This window comes from Sturnira hondurensis, unplaced genomic scaffold (genome assembly GCF_014824575.4).
Source record: "Sturnira hondurensis isolate 20B ecotype Veracruz unplaced genomic scaffold, ASM1482457v3 Scaffold0000880, whole genome shotgun sequence".
Lineage (NCBI taxonomy): Eukaryota > Metazoa > Chordata > Mammalia > Chiroptera > Phyllostomidae > Sturnira > Sturnira hondurensis.
The window spans coordinates 22,602,244-22,623,417 of NW_028073511.1; the positions used below are offsets into that span (position 1 = coordinate 22,602,244).

The following is a 21,174-nucleotide window of genomic DNA, read 5'->3' on the forward strand; positions in this document are numbered from 1 at the left end:
AAGTTTACATTATACATGAGTGGCTTTCAGCGGGTTCCTAGTCATCAACCACTCCCCAATGTGACTTAAGATTTTACTCTCTACTGCCCCCACCAATACACTTTTAATGAAAAAGTTTCAGAGTGGAGTCTTAAAACAAACTGGCTTTAGTCAATGACAGATGTTAAAGAGAAGAGGGCCAGCTCCATTTAAGAAATCCCCCTTTTTTAAATTAAAAAGTAAGCTGACAAAGAAGAGGCAATAGAAAGCAATGGTTATGAGCAGAGAGTTTTAATGACACTGCTTTAAAAAAAGTTTATTTTTCCATAAAAGCCCTCTTTGGTAAATGTTATTATTTTCTTGTACTACAGTCTTTTTTATTTTAGTTCTCATGTTATTTACCATTTATGGAAAACTTCAAATTCCAGGTAACTGATGAATTTTTGTATTTACTTTTGCTCAACACCTCTATGAGACAGACATAGTAAATAATCTAGTAAAGGACGAGCATTTGCCTTCAGCTCCCCGAAGCCCTTGGTTTTGGTGCGCTGCCGTGCTCCCACCATTTTTGCTGTCCTGGCTTAACCAGCAAAGCACATTTACCGGGCAGTAGACGTGTCAGAGGTGAAGGTGTTCCCATTCAGATAATACTGTGCTATTCTTCTCAAAGCAGTCCATGTTTCATAAGCCTGCAATAAAAGGAAGCTCAAGTCATGGTCTCTGAGTGGGTAGAACACACTCTGTATCCGTTATTCTGATTATCATATAAATATTTGGCTAAAAGATTGAGAGAAATATAATGGAAGAATGATTCTGGTTTGGTTTTCAACACATATGGTAGTCTGTTTATTTCACTGCTGAGAAGTTTTGCAGCATCTGTAGGGCCAGGGCATGAATTGAGGTGGTAGCGTCCTGTGACACCACAGCATCTGTCAGTGGACTGCAGCCCTGGTCCACGATGACAGAAAGGAGTGTACTTGAAAATTTGAATATTCCATAAAGAAGGCATAGTCTTCCAGTCTATGTAATTCTTTTATTTGCCAAATAAACAAAGCCTTGTTTTAATACCTATAAATTATGCCTGTTGGAGAGAATTAGGCTAAGAGTTAGATGTATTATTCAAGCTGGTGGTTGCCATCAGCAAGCACTAAGCCGAACCAAGCCAACCCTGTTAGACTAGTTAAAAGCCAGCTATGTGGAGAAAGGACAGGCCTCAGGCTCCAAGAAAACAAGGAAACTCAATTTTTAAAGTGATTTTATTCAATCCTTATACTTTGTTGTACTGAGAGCCAAATACACGTGGAAAGAAAGAACAAATCAGTGTAGGAATTGTTATACACTTTTGTTTTCTAAATTGCCATTTTAAGAGGGGAATTATGACTGATTGAAATCCTTAGATAATTTAGCAATTTCATTTGGCCTGAAGTTTCAAAGAGTTTTTCAGTCAAAAAGATGAAATAAAACTGGTGAATTAAAGTTTCTTCTTGAACTCAAAGGACTTCCGGCCAAGATAGAGGCGTAGGTATACACACTATGCCTCCTCGAACAATCAAAATAAGGACAACAACAATTCAGAAACAAAGTAACAACCAAAACTGAAAGAAAATTGAACTATATGCAAGTCCGACAACCAAGGAGTTAAAATAAATACATTCATCCAGACTGGTAGGCGGGGTGGAGTCGGGCATTGAAGTGGAGAGGGGTCGTGGCACTGGAAGCGGTGACACCAGGAATGCAAGGCACCCTGGGCGCGCAAGGCAGCACCAGGCAGACCCTGAGTACCTAGGTGGCAGCTGGCAGACCCAGTGAGGCGGTGATTGAGAAACGGGGCACTTTGTGCAAGGTGGCTGGCAGCAGTCCCACATTCGCAGGCAGCTAACTGGGGAGCAAGACAGATAGCGCAACCCAGGGTCCTAGTGCCAGGAAATAAAGCCTCCAAACACCGATTGAAACACTTGTGGGGGTTGAGGCGCAGGAAGAGACTCCTGCCCTCAAAGGAAAGTTCATTGGAGAAACCCACAGGGTCCTAGAATGCACACAAGCCCACCCACATGGGAATAAGCACCAGAAAGGCCCAGTTTGCTCAGGGGAAGCAGCAGAAGGGACTGAGGTACAACAGAGAACAGAGCAAAGCTCCATTTTCTCCCTCTTGGACTCCGACCCCACATACAGTGTCACAACCCAGCAACTAGGTTGCCCAGCCCTGGTAAACACCTAAAGCTCTGCCCCTAATACGTAATAGGTGCGAACAGACCAAAACATTACGGCTCAAGCAGAAAAACAGCTCAAACCCCAGAGCCAATAATTCTAAGCCACAAAGAGATAGGTAACCTATCAGTTGCACAGTTCAAAACACTGGTGATCAAGATGCTCACAGAACTGGTTGATTTTAGTCACAAATTAGATGGACTAATGAAGGCTAAACTAAGTGAAATGAAGGAATATGCACAGGGAACCAATAGTGATGGGAAGGAAATAGGGACTCAAATCAATAGAGTGGACCAGAAGGAAGAAAGAAACATTCAACCAGAACAGAATGAAGAAACAAGAATTCAAAAAAAACAAGGAGAGGCTTAGGAACCTCCAGGACATCTTTAAACATTCCAACATCCAAATTATAAGGATACCAGAAGGGGAAGAGGAAGAGCAAAAAGTGGAAAACTTATTTGAACAAATAATGAAGGAGAACTTCCCCAATCTGGCCAAGGAAATAGACTTTCAGGAAGTCCAGGAAGCTCAGATAGTCCCAAAGAAGGTGGACCCAAATAGGAACACACCAAGGCATCTCACAATTACATTACCTAAGATTAAAATGAAGGAGAGAATTCTAGAAGCAACAAGAGAGAAGGGGACAAGCACCTACAAAGGAGTTCCCATTAGACTGTCAACTGATTTCTCAAAAGAGACCTCACAGGCAAGAAGGGGCTGGAAAGAAGTATTCCAAGTCATGAAATCCAAAGACCTACATCCAAGATTACTCTATCCAGCAAAGCTTTCATTTAGAATGGAAGGGCAGATAAAGTGCTTCTCAGATAAGGTCAAGTTCAAGGAGTTCATCATCATCAAACCCTTATTATCTGAAATGTTAAAGGGACTTATCTAAGAAAAAGAAGATAAAAATATGAACAGTGAAAGGACAGCAAACACACAGCTATTAACAACCACACCTAAAACAAAAGCAAACCAAGAGGACAGCTAGATCAGGAGCAGCACCATAGAAATGGAGATCACATGGAGGGTTGGCAACAGGGAAGTGGGAGGAGGGGTGAGGGACAAGGTATGGAGAATAAGTAGCATAGACAGTGGGTAGAAAATAGGGGGAGAGCAAGAATAGTGTGGGAAACGTAAAAGTTAAAGAACTTAAGACACATAGACATGAACTAAAGGGAGGGGAATGTGGGAGGGAGAGGGTGTGCTGGGTGGAGGGGAATGAGGGGAGAAATGGGACAACTGTAATAACATAATCAATAAAATGTATTTTAAAATAAAGTTTCTTCTTTATTTCTCTTGGAGTGAGAATACAAATGAATAGGAAAATGTACAAAAGGAGAGGAAATGAAATGACTTTAAAGATTGGATAATTGTCACAGAAGGAAAGTAACTGCTGAACAGGTGGGAGGGAACTGAAATGACCGTGATCCATCTACTCACTTACCCAAACATGGAATCATTCACTGAGACTTGACTACATAACAGTCATTTTAGTAGCTCCTGAGAATGATGTATAAGACATGCACTTTATTTTTGCAGCCTAGGTAGGGAGATTGGGTGCACAAAAATAATTCCAGTGTGAGGGTTTGTGAGCTATTCACACGCAAACAGCATACAAAGGGAGAGGAGAAAGAAGGACAAACACCTACCTAGAAAGCTGGGAAAGGCTTCAGAAGGAGGGAACGTTTGCAAAAGGCACTTTATTGAGAAGAAAGGGCAGGCATAGCTCATGGCAGAAGGAGAGGAAAAGCCAGGGCCAGGCTACCTGATGTGATGCCTGTTTAGAAAGATGGTTGTGGTGGGAGCGGCAGGGTGCCGGGTCAGGAGGACAGAACAGGGGAGAGAAATGGGGGAAAAGGTGGGACAACTGTAACTGAACAACAACAAAAAATAAAATAAGTAACAGCAAAAAATAAGTCTATGTAAGAACTATCCCTGACGTGGAAGGTCACAAATAAAAATCATGTGTAATACACTACAAAAACAAAAAAGTAATAAAAAGCTAGTTGCTGAAGGACCATTTGTTTCTAATGCAAATACCTGATCAGCCAGTGTGTTTTCCCACGTTTTCAGACTGTTATCTGGGTTCCAGTAATCCTGCAAATACATGTGTCTTTTGAAATGTAGGAACTGGTTTGCTGGGTCTTCCAACAAAAATGGTGCTCCCAATGCTCCTGTAATTCAGAGTTCAAGAGCACAGCATCTTTTAGGGCAATAGTTTACATCTCAATGTTTCCTCTTAAAGAGACACAGCTGAGGTCTTTGGAAGAGTGGGTGCCTGAGAAGGAAACCCTGGAAAAGCGCTTTGCCACCATCATGCTGTCACCAGCCTACGTGATCTGTACATGGCACAGCATGAAAGCTAGTGCTGGGTGGTGGACCAAGAATGTTCTCAGAGCTTCTTTCTGGAGATGAATGAGAGCCACAAACCTGGAATCAAATCTCAGCTCTATCACTTTTTTAGGCAAGTCATGTAATATCTCTGAGCTCTGGTTTTCTTGTACGTAAAAAGGAATAAGAAGAATAACAATGACACAATGACAAAATTATGTTGGACTATTGGAAGGACTGGATGAATTAATGGATGTAAGCCACCTGACTCAGATCTGGAAGTCAGCAATCTTATTCTTGCTTTCTTAGCCTTCTGAAATAACACCTATAATTCAGTTTAAAGTAGCCGGCTCCCAAATCTGGCACTGCAGTTAAAATTGTTAGTATTGATTGTTAGTGAAGTTGTTTGTATCGTTAAATCAAACAGATGTGTATTTTCTCTCTCCTTCCCACTTCAGGGTTAGGAAAAAATATAATTTTTAAAATCTTGAGTTCTTTAGGATTTTAAATTTTTAACAGTTTGTACTGTGTTTTTGTTTCTAAATAAAACACAATCATGTTCACAGTTGTAACTTCAATCTATATAAAGGAAAACTCACTCTTGACCTACATGTAACAGTACAATCTGTTTATTGCTTGTGGTGAAGAAGAACTTATTACAAATGCAGTTGCAAGCAATGCCATGTTAGGCACTTCACAGCTTCATTATTAACAGACCCCTATAGACCAATACTCCATGGACTGGGGTGCAGTGAGCTATGGCATATGAAACCTCTCTATAGGAGAGGGAAAGAAAAGGTCTAAGATACCAAACAAAATAAGGCAACACAAGACTCGATTGTGCTAAGGGAGTTTTGGAGGAGGTTGTATTGTTGAGCACTAGGACACAGCAGACCTTTTCATGGTCAGGAAACTACTTAACCTGTTCCTCAAAGACGAGGTTAATCAGCATGATGAGGGGAAGGGGCAAGCCTTTAAATATTAAGCTATTGGAACAATGAGAGCAAAAGTCGTTGGTAATCTAACAGAACAATGTGTGGAAACAAATATAAACACAAATATTAATAATGTTAGCTAACATTTATTGAGTATTCAGGTAAATATATTACCTGAATTATGTTATTTAACATTTACAACAAACCTAAGTAGTTGTGCTGTCAGTCATTTCATTTTGGAGCCATGGAAACAAAGTCACAGAACAGTTAAAAACTATGCTCAAGACCACACAGCTGGTAGGAGGTGGAGATGCAATTCTCCCTTCAGAGCCACTGTGCTATATTATGACTGTGAAGTGGGAATGCTTAGGGTCAGATAATAGTATATAATAATAATAATAATAATAATATTTTATGCATGTATAGAAAAAAACAATAATTACTTGTACAATCTATTAAGATTGCATGCTTTCCCAGGCTTGGCCTTGAGTTCTAAGCAGGGTTCTAGTTATTAACCCTATTATTTATAGTTCAATTTGTCAATCCAAGAACCTCTACTTCCAAATGAGTGCCTATTGAAAATAATAACCTGTCTGGGTATCACCAATCAATCAGGCTGCCTCTGGGTGCAAAACACTGGATGAAAGGGCCTAGGAACAGAGGAACAAGGTAAGGTTCAGGTTCAAGGACCCTTACTTTGCCAATATGATTGAGGGATATCTCTATGGCATAGATGTGCCAAAGATAATCTTGGAAAGCTAATCTGGAGCTTGATTCTGAAGGATTATTACTATCATACCAAGGAGTTTGGACTTTGTTCTATAAACAGTAATTACTTCTGTACCAGAAAATGATAGGACCATTCTACATTTAAAATTTTTGTTTTATTGTGTTAAAATATACATAATATAAAACGCACCATTTTAACCATTTTTAAGTATACGATTCAGTGGTATCAAGTGCATTCACAATAATTTGTTTGCAACCATCACCACGTCTCCAGAACCTTTTTATTACCTCAGGTATGAACTCTGTATTCTTTAAACAGTAACTCCCATCATCTTCTCCCCCAGGTCCCAGTAACCACATTCTGCTTTCTGTCTCCATGAGTTTGCCTTTTCGAGGTATCTGATATGCAGGGAATCATGTAATATTTGTCCTTGAGTGTCTGGTCTGACTTATTTCACTTGGTATAGTATCTTCAATGTTTATCTGTGTTGTAGCCTATGTCAGCATTTCATTCCTTTTTAAGGATAAATAATATTTTGGTTGTATATGTCAGCATTTTATTTATCCACTCATAGATTTACTTATGAAAACTGCATTGTCAGTGGTATGGAGGGCACACGGTAGAAGGAAGAGAGCAGAGTGAGTGAAATGAGGTCAGAGGCTCCTTGAATAGTCCAGATGAGAGTAAGTATGGGTCTGAATCCGGTAAACCATAGAGGGATGGTGAGACAGAATGGATTTGGAGGGAACAGGAAACTCTCATCCATTTGGACTGCCTGGTGTAGACAGACCCGCATTGAAGTTTTGGTTTTGGCTCAAATGCGTTAGTAGGTGACTTTTCAGATTTCTCTTCATTCCCTTTGAAGTAAAAGTGTTATACAATGTTGCATGTTTGATGTGTACTTATTTTGTTTCTTAAAAGTTTTTTTAAACAAAGGGAATGGCTAGGTAAAGTAAACCTGATACCTTCAATATCTAATAAATATTTCTAAGTAAATTATGTTTAGGATGAAATTTATGGCTAAAAAAGAAAACACAGTAATTCTCAAGACAGTGTCATTTAGCATCCTCAAAGAGCAAAACCAGCACTCTGCACCAGCATTATCCTGGTGCATTGTACAGTCACTAAGAAAAACATTGCAATTACGTGAAGCTTGGCCAAGAAGTGTACTTTAAAATATCAGCCCTAACTATTGAAATATTTTAAGCTCTAACAACGCTGTCTTTTGTAAACCTTCTACTTTTTTTGCTCACAGAAAATGTCTCACTCCTATGATCTCCTCTGGCCTCCCACTGCACGGCCCAGAACAAAGCTCCTACCTCAGTATTATGCGACAAACAGGCATCCAATAAATATTAATTGATGGTGATAATAACATCACCCAGCAGAGAGAAGGAAAGTAGTATTTATTGTCCTACTTTACAAATGAGAACATTGACACATGGAGATGAAATGACTCACTCAAGGTCACATAGTAAGTCAATGGCAGGACTGGAAATAAAATGTAAGTAATATAGAAGGACATGCTATTATCTGCTCTGCTTGAGAAATTTCCCCTCCCTTTTTTATTCTGCCTGATCACCCTTGAAAGTTAGTGAGAGCAAGATCAGAGTTTTGTGTTTGCAAGCCTATATAATACTGCTGGGTTTGGAAACCGAACCCTGAGTTTTATTACATTTTTGGCTATTAAATGGGTGGGTTTTTTAAATGTAGGCAATATGAGTCAGGTTAATACCTTTATTAAACTTCATAATCTATGAAAATACATTTTTCTCTTTCTTTCCAACTCCCTATACACTCTCCTTTCTTTCATTCTGTGTCATAATTTTAATAACACCTGTCAAGCTTAGCTCTACTATAGAAACCAATCTAGAATATCCTTTGCAGAAAATTTTGCACAATAGCAATAAGGCAGACACTTCAGCGTGTGGAGATAGTCGAGATCACAGCTCTCTTCACACAAACCAAGAAAACCAGAGATTCGAAGTCTTATCCTGGTCCTGGCAGTGGCTAGGTCGCCGCCAAGCCACTTTGTATTCTGGCACCTCCAGTTTCTGTTCTGTAAGATGAAGCTGATCATATGGTCTCTAAGGTCTCTTCCAGCTTGAATATATTTTTTAAAAATTTTATTTCTTTTTAGAGAGAGGAAAATGGAGGGAAAAAGACAGGGGGAGAAACATCAATGTGAGAAAAGAAACATTGATTGGTTGCATCTCACATGCCCTCACCTGGGAATGTGGCCCACAGCCCAGACATATGCCCTGACTAGGAATTGAACCAGCAACCCTTTGGTTCACAAGCTGATGCTCAGTTCTCTGAGCCTCACCAGCCAGGGCTAGCTCTAATATTTTTAACTGGAGTGTATTGATAACAAACAGGTCATAAACTAAACTCTGCATAGTATTATGTCGTTGGAAGCACATAGGAGATGCTACGTGGGCACAGCTCCTACTACCATCAAGGGGTTTACATGCTGAGAAGTTCAGCGCTGAGACAGACGGAAGTAAGTGACAGAGAAATAAAAATAAACCTATCCAATAATTAAGGCAATACAAGTAAAAAGGTAGCCATACTATGCACAAAGAGATGAGTGCCCTACATAGGCTGATGAGCAGTATGAGAGTCACAGGTGCTATACAATTAAAAGTGGAAAGACTCCCTATATTGCCATTACCGAGGGAAGGTTGAAAAAGAGATTTTGCTTGGGTAGTGGAGAAATTACTGAATCGTCAATATACTATGCACATGACCATGAAAACGGTACTTGATAGAAACCTGTACACTAAAAAGATTAGTGTGAACTAAGATGAAACTTAAGATACACAATGAAAGGGGAGAGTCTGATGGCAGATTCCTGTTTTCTTCCACACTGAGGGGGGTCATCTGGAGTAACCCCAGGCCTTTCTTCTCTCTTTTGTGTGCTCTGTCCCTCGGAAGGGGAAGTGCCTCATTTAATTTGGTGAATCCAAGAGGCATGACTTAGCCCGTCTAGCTCCTCTTCCTTCTTCCTCTGCAGACTATGCTGCCCTCAGAGGGCATGCTTTCTGTCCTGGTTCTGCAACCTGTAGTTGGATATGAAATTTGCCAAATTGTGGGTCCAGTCATCAGGCTCTTTCTGTCCTTGTAGTGTATAGTACACTACAACTTGCTATTTGCTTTTCTCAGTAATAAAGAAAATGAATTGTCTTCCATAATCATCTATAATTTATTTCTCACACTGATCAAAACCAGGACAAAGAAAAGGAGTGCTATGTGTTGAAGAGACCATAACAGGTCTGTGGTCTCACAGCCTCACTAGGAAACAGGAAAAATAAGCCCTGGCTGGTGTAGCTCAGTAGATTGAGCGCGGGCGTTTGAACCACAAGATCGCGGTTCGATTCCCAGTCAGGGCACATGCCTGGGTTGGAGGCCAGTTCCCAGCAGGGGACTCACAAGAGGCAACCATACATTGATATTTCTCTCCTTCTCTCCTTTAAAGATAAGTAAATAAAATCTTTTAAAAAAAGAAACAGGAAAAATAAAACAGCACAGACCATCTTCTCATCAGCATCTGTGAAGCAAATGTGTTGGGACTCAGCTGGCGCAGAAGACGCAGTGTCTTCTGGTTCACAGGATAGATTTGCGGTAGCACTTTCCCCTGGGGGCCGGGTGATATGGATATTCGTAGTGTTACCTGACACTGGGTACTGGAGACGATGAATAAGCACTATAGTCCTGTCACAAGTTCAAAACTCTTAGTGTTGTGATACCGAAAATAAAGCACTTAGCACTCAGTCTAAGCAGTGAGAAAATAACCTTTATTATTTACTATTTTTATTGGACTGAGTCTCAGTCCTTGCTTTTAAATTATTTATGTCTTAGATAATAAAATAAGCACCCAGGCAATTATGCATGCACAAAAATTAAGTAATGAAAGTATAAATGGTCACTAGGAATTAAGAACAAAAGAGAATCAGGAGAATAGGATATATAGACATCCTGGCAATATAGGAACATTTTCAAAGATCTCTAAAAATGAGGGAGAAATTTTATAATTTTGTGAGAGACTAAAATACTCATGTTTAGTTTCGTATCTTTTAGGCTTGACTATTTTATGCTTTGTGTTAAGTAAATAATTTTCTGCACAAATAATAAAATAGTTATTTTTTTCCTTTTTACTCTTCATTTTAGTTATTGACCAAAAGTTTGTGGTAGAAGATAAAAGAGTTATATTTAATAAAATGTTTTCTCTCATTTCTCTCATTTCTATAGGAAATGTTTTTCCTGTAATTCAGGTAAAAATTAGTGAGAGAGAATGAGAGATAAGAAATTTGGGTTGTGAGAGAAAAAAGTGAAAAAGAAAAAGAAGATAGGAGAAGAGAGAAATCAAGAAAAACATCAAGGGAAAAAAAGAAAAAAGAAGGGCATTGCAAAATATAGCCATGGGAAGAAGAAACATGACGAAAATTGGGAGTAAAAAGAGAGAAAGCAGAGGTGTAATGGACATGAACTGGAAAAAAGAGACACTGATCTGTGGGAGGGACCAGCTCTCAAACCCTCAGCGTCATATTAAACTATCTGTTAATAAAATGCTTTGTAACTGAACTTTTAACTCAGGAACCTCAACTTTGTTGACATTGCAATTGCTGATGTGTTGAGTACTTTGAAATGCAAACAGAAACTTCAATCTGTTTTAACCTTCTCTCAGGCACACACATACAGCTGCATTCACACCCACTCTTGCGCCCGTGCAGTTCCCTGGCATGTATTCTGGAGCCAGCATATATTTTATTGTTTTTTGATCTTGTAGACAGAGAAATTTGTAATTGATGAAAGGCAGCATCTCAAGTGATTCAATAGTGACGCCTTCTGGGTCACTGCCTGTGTGCGTTGACGGGATTCCCAACTCCAATGCCATGACAAATGATTCCACATGGGAAGGAAAAGGGGTAGGAGAACAGTTTTTCTACAACATTCAGCATGCTCAATGCATCTAGTAACCGGCAATGACATTTTTTTGTCCAACCAAATTATTTCCCAGTTTATTCTTACTACCCACTTTCTTCAGAGCATCAATCAACCTTAAGCCAAAGTGAGTAGGTAAAATTAAGAACACACTCTTATAAACAGGAACCAAAAGCGGATCAGTGACTACACAACCCTCCAAGAAATTGGAGGGCTGCAGGCCTGACAAAAAAAGGGCCATTTCTTCCATGGAAGAGATGACAAAAAAGAGGTCCTGGGGAATAAAATGTAAGCTTAATAGCTCTGTCAAAAGAAAACAAACAAACAAACTTAGGACAAATTGGCCTTGGTTACTAACCATGAACCAGAAAACAAGAGCTGATGCTCGAGAAACCATTTGATTTTCCTCTGTATAAAACCAGAAGACATACTTATACTCTATAGATAGTTCTGATCATTGGCTAATGGTAAGGTCATGACCTCCCTTCCCTAAATTGTTTCATACAGGAGTCAACTGCAAGAATTGGTTTAGGTACACAGTGAAACACTTTCTATATTTGTGTATTTTCCTTATTTCCTCTTTATGTGATATGAGGCTGTTTGATTTTAATAAGTGCCGTATCAAGGTGGAACATACTTGAACATTGTTTCTCACCCTCAGTTCAACGAGGGACTTTTATAGAGAGTCTTTGATTACATCCTGGTTTGGCTCTATTTCCTCAGATAACTCGTCCAGCTTCCCAACTCTGGCCTTTACTTTTGGAACCAATGGCTACAACATTGGCTCCATTATTCTTTCTTGTGCCTCTCCCATTTCTGCACATCCCATATTTGGCATTGTAGTGCTAGAGGGGGCCGTTTGTAGAAAAAAGAGTTTTATTTTCAGAAGACCAAGATGTAGAATTTGGATGTGAATCAGCATCCGCTATTGATTAACTGCAGTTTGATCACTCACTGTGTCTAGGCCTGTTTTCTTTTTGTACAATGAGAATTGTAACATCTCTTTGCAGATTGATCCTGAGAGTTGAACTGAAGTAATGTATGGACAGCTCCTGACTCATAGCAAAGATTTAAAATAGTGATAGTAATATTTGCTGTTTTATTACAGGAGAAAGCAATTCTTGACTTAAATGTTAAAGAGGGAGATGCTTTGTTTTGTTTTGTAGTCAAATCGTGACACTCAGACTTTTAATTCCCTGACCAGGGACTCATTTCCAGTGTGTAAAAGTTACCATTTTGAGAATATCAATAAAATAATTTGGGCACTCTGCTGATAAATTTAATTGCTTGAGTAAGGCTCTTTATCATTTTTGGTGTCAGTATTCCCATCAGGAAAATGGGTAACTAGATCTTTTCTCTATTTATTTCAAATTAAGTTCTAGACAAAAGTAATTTGTTAGACAACTAATATAACAGGAAGTTTTTTTAAATGATAGTAACACACAAAATTTTGAAATGATAAGCAGAACAGCTCCAAGGATGAGTAGATGAATAGGCTATATTCTTTTATGAAAAAGGGGGAAAGGAGAAGCAAACAACGTTGATTCAAGCTATTATTTCCTAATTTAGAGCTGTATGAATTAGAAAATGTCTGATGAACTAGTTATTGGTGTAATGAATGGATTTGGTTCTAAAGACCGGTTTCTTCAGACCAGAAGCCATAGTCTTCTTTCCTGAAGTCCGAAGGCTAACCCAGCAGTGTCACTGGTCCTCCGTCCTTAGTTTCTGATCTCAGCTTGTAACTTCATGAACTTAAATTTCATAAACTCGTTAGTTCGTTCACTTATTAAGTGAAGTCAGTCAAAGCAGTTGTTTTCATAGGTACACATATTTGTATCTCACCTGGAGTTAAAGTTAGTTCCAAATTGTTAAGAGAGTCCACAGAAGTCATTTTTGCAGAACCATTTTTCTTTTGCTCAATATTTTTGACCCTGCAGTGTTCACAGGTGTGACCAGATGTGGTGCTTTTAGCCTTGTGGTCATACACTGTCACCTACTCTAAAGTCATCTGCATGGATCGGCAATCAAGGCAAAACTTTATACTGATGGATTATACCTGGCCCACGATTTCAATTTGCAGTGTACCCCTCACTCACTTAAACTGAGCCAGCCTCACTTTTTTCACATGAAGATATGAGCTGTAACTTGGTATGATGATAATTGATTTATAATAACTTGGCTAAAAATTTCTAAATAATTTATTTAAACATATCCCAAATAAAAGTACAATATTGATAATTAAAACTTTTAATTAAAATTATTCATAAACTTAGGAATAAAAGGCTACTTGTCTGCATACAATTAGCCTTAATATATACACAAACATATACAACTGTTTGTGTGAGTATACCTAGATTAATAGTCTAGGTATGCTGCCCTGTTGGTGGGAATGCATATTGGTGCAGCCACTATGGAAAACAGTAAAGTTTCCTCAAAAAAATTAAAAATGGAATTGTCTGATGACCCAGCAATTCCACTTTTGGGTATATATCTGAAGAAATCCAAAACATTAATTCAGAAGAATATGTGTACTCTTATGTTCCTTGCAGTGTTATTTATAAAAGCAGAGATAAGAAAGCAACCCAAGTTCCCATCAGTAGACAGACAAGTAGATAAAAAAGTGGTGGTACATATATACAATGGAATATTACTCAGCCATAAAAAATAATGCAATCTTTCCATTTGTGACAGCGTGGATGGACCTAGAGGGTATTAGGTCAAGTGAAATAAACCAGACAGAGAAAGAAAATTACCATATGACTTCACTTACATGTGAAATCCAAAGAACAATATAGACCAGGGGTGTCGAACTCATTTTCATGGGGGGCCACATCAGCCTCACAGTTGTCTTCAGAGGGCTGAATGTAACTTTAGCACTGTATAAATGTAACTACTCCTTAACAGTTAAGAGGGAGCTCAGGGCTGCCACTGGGTAGAAACAAGGTGCCAGGAAGATAAAATAAAGTGGAGGGTTGGATTCTGCCCGCGGGCCTTGTGTTTGCCACCTGTGATATAGACAAAACAGAAACAGGCTCACAGACACAAAGAAGAGATTGACGGTTGCCACAGTTGAGGAGGGTGGGGGGTGGGTGAAAAGGTGAAGGGATTGGGAAGTACAAACTGGTAGTTACAAAATAGTCATGGAGCTGTAAGCATAGGGAATATAGTCAATGATATTGTAATAACATTGTATATGCCAGGTGAATACTTGAAATATCAGGGAGAACACTTTGTGTAGTACATGATTATCTAACCACTATGCTATAAACCTGAAACTAAAACAAAGTAATAGTGAAAGTAAACTGTAGTTGAAAAATAAAAATAAATAATGCAAAAAGAAATGAAATAAAAAAATAATCTAGATATAGCTATGTATTTATTTATTCGTGTGTGTGTGTGTGTATACCTCAAGCAAAGTACATAAGTTTTTTGCACAGTTCTCAAGCTTATCATAACAGTAGACATTTATTCTGATTTAAGCATCTTCATCAAAAGTATCAAGTATAGAGATTTGGCTGTGAGAATAATTTATACTTTTGTGAGTGTCTTCAGTTTTGGTTATAAAAACAAATGATCTCTCACTTCAATTTAGATATAAACCACTGAGTTACTGGGCCAGTTTGGCAGCAGATTGTCTGGCCTCCAGTGTCTTCCTTAATCTGTAAAACCCCACTTGTCTGAGCTACTGCTTGCCCTAAAGGTTAATGAATTCACACTCACAAAGCACCTTGAGGACTTCACTAACAGCACTTTGTTAGTAGTACAGTTTATAAAAGGCATTTAAATTTCTTTGCCCAAGGACACCAGAACACTTCTTTGGCTGCAGTAGTTAGTCTTCTTAGCAACAGTAACATGTTAATATGTTAACACATAATTAAGAATAAAATGATCACAAACATGCAATTAACACATGTTCAAAACCACAGCATGCTACATAGTTTGGTTTCCTCAATGCTTTAGAATTTATCTATGGATAAAGCCTGTTTATGTCTCTAAAAAATCAAAAGGAGTTATTTATCAACCTAGTAGTTGTAAAAGATATGATAAATTAAAAAAAATAGGTTCTTACCTATAAGCAATGTAGAACACAGGGCCACTTGAATCATTTTATAGGTCATGATCCTGTTCATTTTTTTTAAAAGATGTTTTTATTCTAATTCACTCCAAGCAAAGCATCGGGGCCCACGGGGCCTCTCCGGGAGTGTGAAGCACACCTGCACACGCTGGGCACTGAGGCTGTTGCTTGAGGTGGCTTTTTAAAAACCCAACTCCTGCCTTTTTACCCTTTGGACTTTCTGGATTGACATTGTACAAGCTCTTTTTATATGGGTCATTTATTTATTTACTAATTCTGTCATTAACACTGACGAATGTGATATAAAAAAAGGTAGAAGACTGGACTGCTCATACATTGCTGGTGGGCATATAAAACAATACAGTCACTTTGGAAAACAGTTTGGCCATTTCTTAGAAATCTGAGCATGCACTTAGTGTACAACCCAGAAACTGCACTGTTGGGCTTCGGTCTCAGGGTGATGAAAACTCATGTTCGCACCAAAGCCTGTATAAGCATGTTCATAGCAGCTGTATTGGTAACACACAAAAACTGGAAACAACCCAGATGTCTTTCAACAGCTGAATGTTAAACTGACTGAGGTACATCTATACAACGAATTAGTACTCAGCATTAATCATATAATAAATTTATGCATTGACATAGCAAGTTGGATGAATTTCAAGGGAATTATAGTGAGTGACAAAAGCCAATCTCAAATGGTTACTTGCTTGTATTATGTTCTTCTTGATATGACAAAATTGCAGAAATGAAGAACATTTTGGTAGTTGGTGGGGATTAAGGACAGAGGTGGGGAGGTGAGTGAGGTTGTAAAACAGCAATAAGAGGGACCCTTGGTTGGTGGAGCTGTTCTCTATCTTGATTGTGGTGCAGATACGTGAACATAAACATGATAAAATCACATAGAAATAAATACACGTCTCTCTCTTTCTCACACACGCACACACACTTGTGTGCACACACACAAATGAGTACATACAAAACTGGGGAAGTCTGAATAGGATTAACAGGTTATCTCAAGATTACTCCAATATCAGCATCTGGCTGGGCTGTTACACTGCACTGTGGTTATCCAGAATGTTAACTGGGTGAGAACTGGGTGAGAGCACACAGGATGTCTCTGTATTGTTCCTTACAAGTGTGTGTTTTTAGATATATTAAAATAAAAACTTTAACTAAAAACAAAGGAATGTTTAACTGCATGGTAAAATTTTTTATTTCCAACAAGAAAACATAAAGAATAAACCCAGGACTTTTCTTTTTTAGATTTTTCAAACAATTGCCCTTTTCAATTGTATAATGAACAGTTAACTGAACGAATTCATCTTCATATAGTTCATGCCTAACAGCAAACTATGCATTAGTTACATCATCCAGTCTCATAAAAATTATGCAATCTGTAACAGGTAGGTATAGAGATGTACCAGTGATAGGAGACAACTTTCTTGCTGTCTGTTTTGGAGTTGTAGAGAGTGTTTAGAAACTGGATCTACTTAGCTGGGAGTTACGCTTCCAACTACTGATGGATTGTTTGGGAAGACGGACGTCTGCAAACACACAGAGCAAAATCTCGGCAGCTTATCCCACCCGTATGTCCATCCATGAGAGTATTGTTGGGGCAACAGCCATTGCCCTTGTGTTTATTCAGTGCAGAGGTGTAAATATGCCGTTGTGTAATCGACTAGAGAAATCTCAAGAAAATCAAATGCAAAACACTTTGTTACTTGAAATGCACAGAGCCAAAGGAGAAATTCATTTTCCTCTCTTCTCTTCTCTCTTTCATCATTCTTCAATTTATGGGCCTAAAGTGGGGCTTGTCTGGGGGAGGGATGGGAGCTGGGTTGCCGCTCTTTCTTCTACTTCTTTCACAAAATGAGTCATTAGTCAGATATTTGGGATGAAATTTACATTGCAAGTATAAAATCATAGTAGTTCGTCATTGATGTATATGTCATTTCAGAAAATATATAGATAATTTCAGAATATATATACAGTCTCATTTAATCCTCATGTGATTCAATGGTGAAGCTATTTTTATCATTTTACTGATAAACTTTGGCTCAGAGAGGTCTTATAACTTGTCCCAGGAGCATTCAGAAATTACAGGGTGAAACTGCAGCGGAAGTAGAGTGCGCTGCGTGTGCTCAGAGGCACAAATAGTGAAAAAAAACAAAAAGCAAATTAGGTCAGTGTGACCCAGTCTGGCCCACGGGTGAATGTGGCCTGGGCNTTTCAAAATATATATACAGTCTCATTTAATCCTCATGTGATTCAATGGTGAAGCTATTTTTATCATTTTACAGATAAACTTTGGCTCAGAGAGGTCTTATAACTTGTCCCAGGAGCATTCAGAAATTACAGGGTGAAACTGCAGCGGAAGTAGAGTGCGCTGCGTGTGCTCAGAGGCACAAATAGTGAAAAAAAACAAAAAGCAAATTAGGTCAGTGTGACCCAGTCTGGCCCACGGGTGAATGTGGCCTGGGCAGCTCAGTTTCACAGGAGCGCTGTAAGTTCAACACGAGATACTTCACAGGCTAGAACGTGTTGTCTTCCCTGGTGAATGAGACCTTCTCGGATCCCCCGAGTCAGATGTGCCTGCTCTTTCTTCCGTCTGTGCACCGTTAGTGCGCAGCTGCCGGCTCCCGGTATAATGGTTGTGAGTGGGCACTGCAGTGTTTCCAGCAGATCACGTGATCCTAAAGGCTGACCCTGCATCTTCCTGCTGTTTGCAGGCCCTCAGCGCCTAGCTCCATGTCTGTCACAGAACAGCCCTCATGATTGGACTTAACTAAACCAACTGATTCACATGAAACTGTGCTGCATTAAACTGAGTATTTTCTCACCCTCATCTATATGAGCAGTCTCATTCTACTGGCTAAAAAAAGCAAGTACAATAAAACAGTTTTGTTTTCAAGTTTGGGTTTTAATGTTCCCCAAAGCTTGTCTTTTCTTGTGATCTGTAAAAAAAATAAAATAAAATTGGATCCATAAAAATTGGCAATCTTAATTGTAAAGACAGGGAGATGCTCTTTGGAATAAAATTGGAATATATATGTTTGAAATGTAGAAGGATCAAGTAGCATGGATTAATGAAGCTCATCAATGGGCTCTCTACAATGTTGATGCTTTATATTGAGAAATAACTTTCATATGATATGTAGAACTTGGTAAACTCTCACTGTTTCTTCCATATCAATGAAGTATAAATGTTAGAAGGAGGAAAATACATGATATCAGATCAAATATAAAAAAATTTTAAGAAGAAAAAAATACTTTCTACAAAGAAACAGGCTGAACTTCATTTCTTCTGTGACTCATGCCACCAATGTAATCAGGCCCAGTAAGCTACAAAGCTGTGGAGAATGAAAGGACTCATTTATAAAACTCTGATAAGAAGTGGCAGAGGGTATGGTGCAACCTGGCGTGATTCAGTGGTATCATCAACATCAGCGAAAGGTGAAGGGGCAGCCAACGTGTTGAGGAAAGGACAGTAACTCTTGTAAACACTGTACTGAGCTTTCAACTGCATTCAGCCCATTGCAAATAAGCTGGGAATAACCCTTATTTTTACGGAGTTATTTAAGATTCTTGAAGAATTGCTACATGAAAAAAATTGTTTTTTACTATAGTACCTGGCAAGGGATTCAATTTTAAACTGATTTTGCTGTGGATGGATTAGTTATAATCTGTAAGCCAGAGTATGATGTGCCATAGCTGTCGTGTCAAGCCTCCTAGGTGCATGCCGCTCTGTCCTGGACACATGCCTTACACCCTGGGTGCTGGCTGACCTGTAGGCAGAGGATGGCGTGGCAACTGCATCCCAAGAATGAGTAAGGGTTTCTGGAGAGCCTTGTGCTACATGCAGAAAGTGGCTCTTTGGTGAGTCGCAAGATGTCAGATTCAGACCCAGTTGGGACACTGCAGAAACTACTTTTGATTTTCTATGTGTGTGAATTTTGTTTTTCTTTGGAAACTGGAGAGTTAGATTTTTTAACCTCAATTTTTGAGTGGAACAAAGCCCTGTTGAGTGCAAATAGGAGGTATAGTCTCTAACCTTTCTCCTCTTCTTGAGTACATTATACTCCCTCTTACCATCAAGACGTGAATGCTACTCTCAGGATGTGGGGACATACACCCACCATACACTAAATAAGAGCTGGATTTATGAGAGGAAATTAGCTAAAATCCTAAAAAAAAACTTATTCTGCTTTTGTGTTAATTTTTAGCTTGGCTGCTACAGATTTAAAGACTAACAATAGCTTGAGATGTTTTAGCTTTAATCTGGTTTGGAAATGTGGTTTAACATGTGCAGAATAGACTTTTCTTTTACCAGACATGGGTAGTACAAGAGTTTTGAGCTGCTCCTGCCTGGTTTGGGAAGGAGGGGGCTACCCATTTAGTGGGGGCTTGTTGTCATCTCGAGATCTCGGTTCCCACGGGGTCCAGGGTTTCTTTCTCCTCCCTCCTTCCCACTGGTTTGCTAATTTGTACACCCACCACAGAACGGCATAGAAAGAAAGACAATGAGGAATTTACAGACTTATCTTTCAGGTATTATTTATTCACTCAATAACTATTTACTGGATATTTCCTACATTCTGGGCACCTTCAGAATCTGTCTATTTTGAACCTATTCAATATACACTGGGATACACTAGTACTACCCAAGTGCTAGTAGTGCAAAAATGTACCAGACATTGTTTCTGTGTGGGTGGAGATACTTTTAGGGAAAGTATCTCAGGGAGCTGGGTTGGAGTTTCCCAAGGAGAAAGATCCAGTGCAGGAAGGAGAAAGTTCCAGGGAAGGAAACACCATGGTAAAGATCGAGGGGCTTAAACAGACAAAGCACATTAGTCAGCCATCATCTGAGGCCGTCACCATAACGTCTGTGACCACTGTACTAAAACATTCTTTATGTTACCGATCTTCAGTAATTGCAGTGATTTCTATCATTGTCACTATAAACAAGTTGGAGTCATTTAAAGATGTATCATTAATACAAATGTATACACTCTAGCGTTTAAGTGAAAGAAATGTCTATTATATAACAGTTGTCAGAAGCACAAACTTCTTGATTAAGCTTCGAGACATGCCAAGGCGTTTTCCTCATTATACACTAAGTAATGGAGAGTTGACAATATATCAGCAATGTGTTAGCTAGTTTTACAGAGCACAGAACTATCAAAGCACCCTGACCTATTGGCTTCCTGTCAAAATGCAGCCTATCATCTGCTAAGTTTTCCATGCTTCACAAAACTAAAACCAAAGGAAGCATTTCTGGAAATTCACTGCAGAAATGAATGGAGCCAGATTTTCAATGCAGGTAGCTGGGTGGGCGTTACTATTAGTTCCATGGGGAAGCAATTTCTTCCCATGATTCTGGTAATCTCAGAAAAGATAAACTTGATGATCTAGTGTAGATTTGAAGTAGAGGCTAGTCTATCATTTTATGATGCCTTTTCTTTTTTCCTGCAGCAACCTGTAATTGAGCCTTCACCAGTGTGACTTTCTCAGGAGCAAGATATAAGTACCTGTGTTTCAGTCTGGTGCGTATAAAAACAGCAGTTGGATTCTCCCAGGAAAAGGCTCAGCTTTAAAATATTTAAAGTTTTGCTTGAAATTTCTGGTTCTCTGAAGAAAAGATGGGAGACAAAATATATGGGAGAGGGGTGCAGAGGAGAGCGTGCAAAATGAAATGCCATGGGTGGATAGAGCTGAGGAAAGTAAACAGAGAATTTTGAGTTCTGGATTGGGAGGAACAAGAGGTTAAAAGAAAAGTACAGGGATGGTACAGGAGTGGATAAAAATGACAGAAATTGCCTCCTATTAAATATTGTTGGGTGGCTGTATTTGCTAGAGCAGCCATAATATATACTATAGACTGGGTAGCTTAAACAATAGAAATTTATTTCTCACAGCTGGAGGCTACAAGTCCAAAATCAAGGTGTCCACACACATAGTTTCCTGGG

The 21,174-nt window shown here is 39.0% G+C and overlaps 1 protein-coding gene across 1 annotated transcript; it reads right to left on the bottom strand.

Moving 5' to 3' along the window:
* Positions 1-385: 385 nt before the first annotated feature.
* Positions 386-15,361, bottom strand: CUNH3orf85 (chromosome unknown C3orf85 homolog). Its single transcript, XM_037055528.1, has 3 exons — positions 15,200-15,361; positions 4,231-4,364; positions 386-668 (listed from the first exon to the last, which is right to left on the bottom strand). Exons 1-3 carry the CDS (start codon positions 15,258-15,260, stop codon positions 579-581), a joined length of 285 nt encoding a protein of 94 aa, XP_036911423.1. The 5' UTR covers positions 15,261-15,361; the 3' UTR covers positions 386-578.
* Positions 15,362-21,174: the final 5,813 nt, after the last annotated feature.

Coding starts and splice junctions, on each gene's coding strand:
- CUNH3orf85 (XM_037055528.1), bottom strand. CDS start 15,260: ATGAACAGGATCATGACCTATAAAATGATTCAAGTGGCCCTGTGTTCT. Junction 4,365..15,199: donor GTGTTCTACATTGCTTATAG/GTAAGAACCTAT, acceptor TCTGAATTACAG/GAGCATTGGGAGCACCATTT. Junction 669..4,230: donor AAAACACACTGGCTGATCAG/GTATTTGCATTA, acceptor CTTTTATTGCAG/GCTTATGAAACATGGACTGC.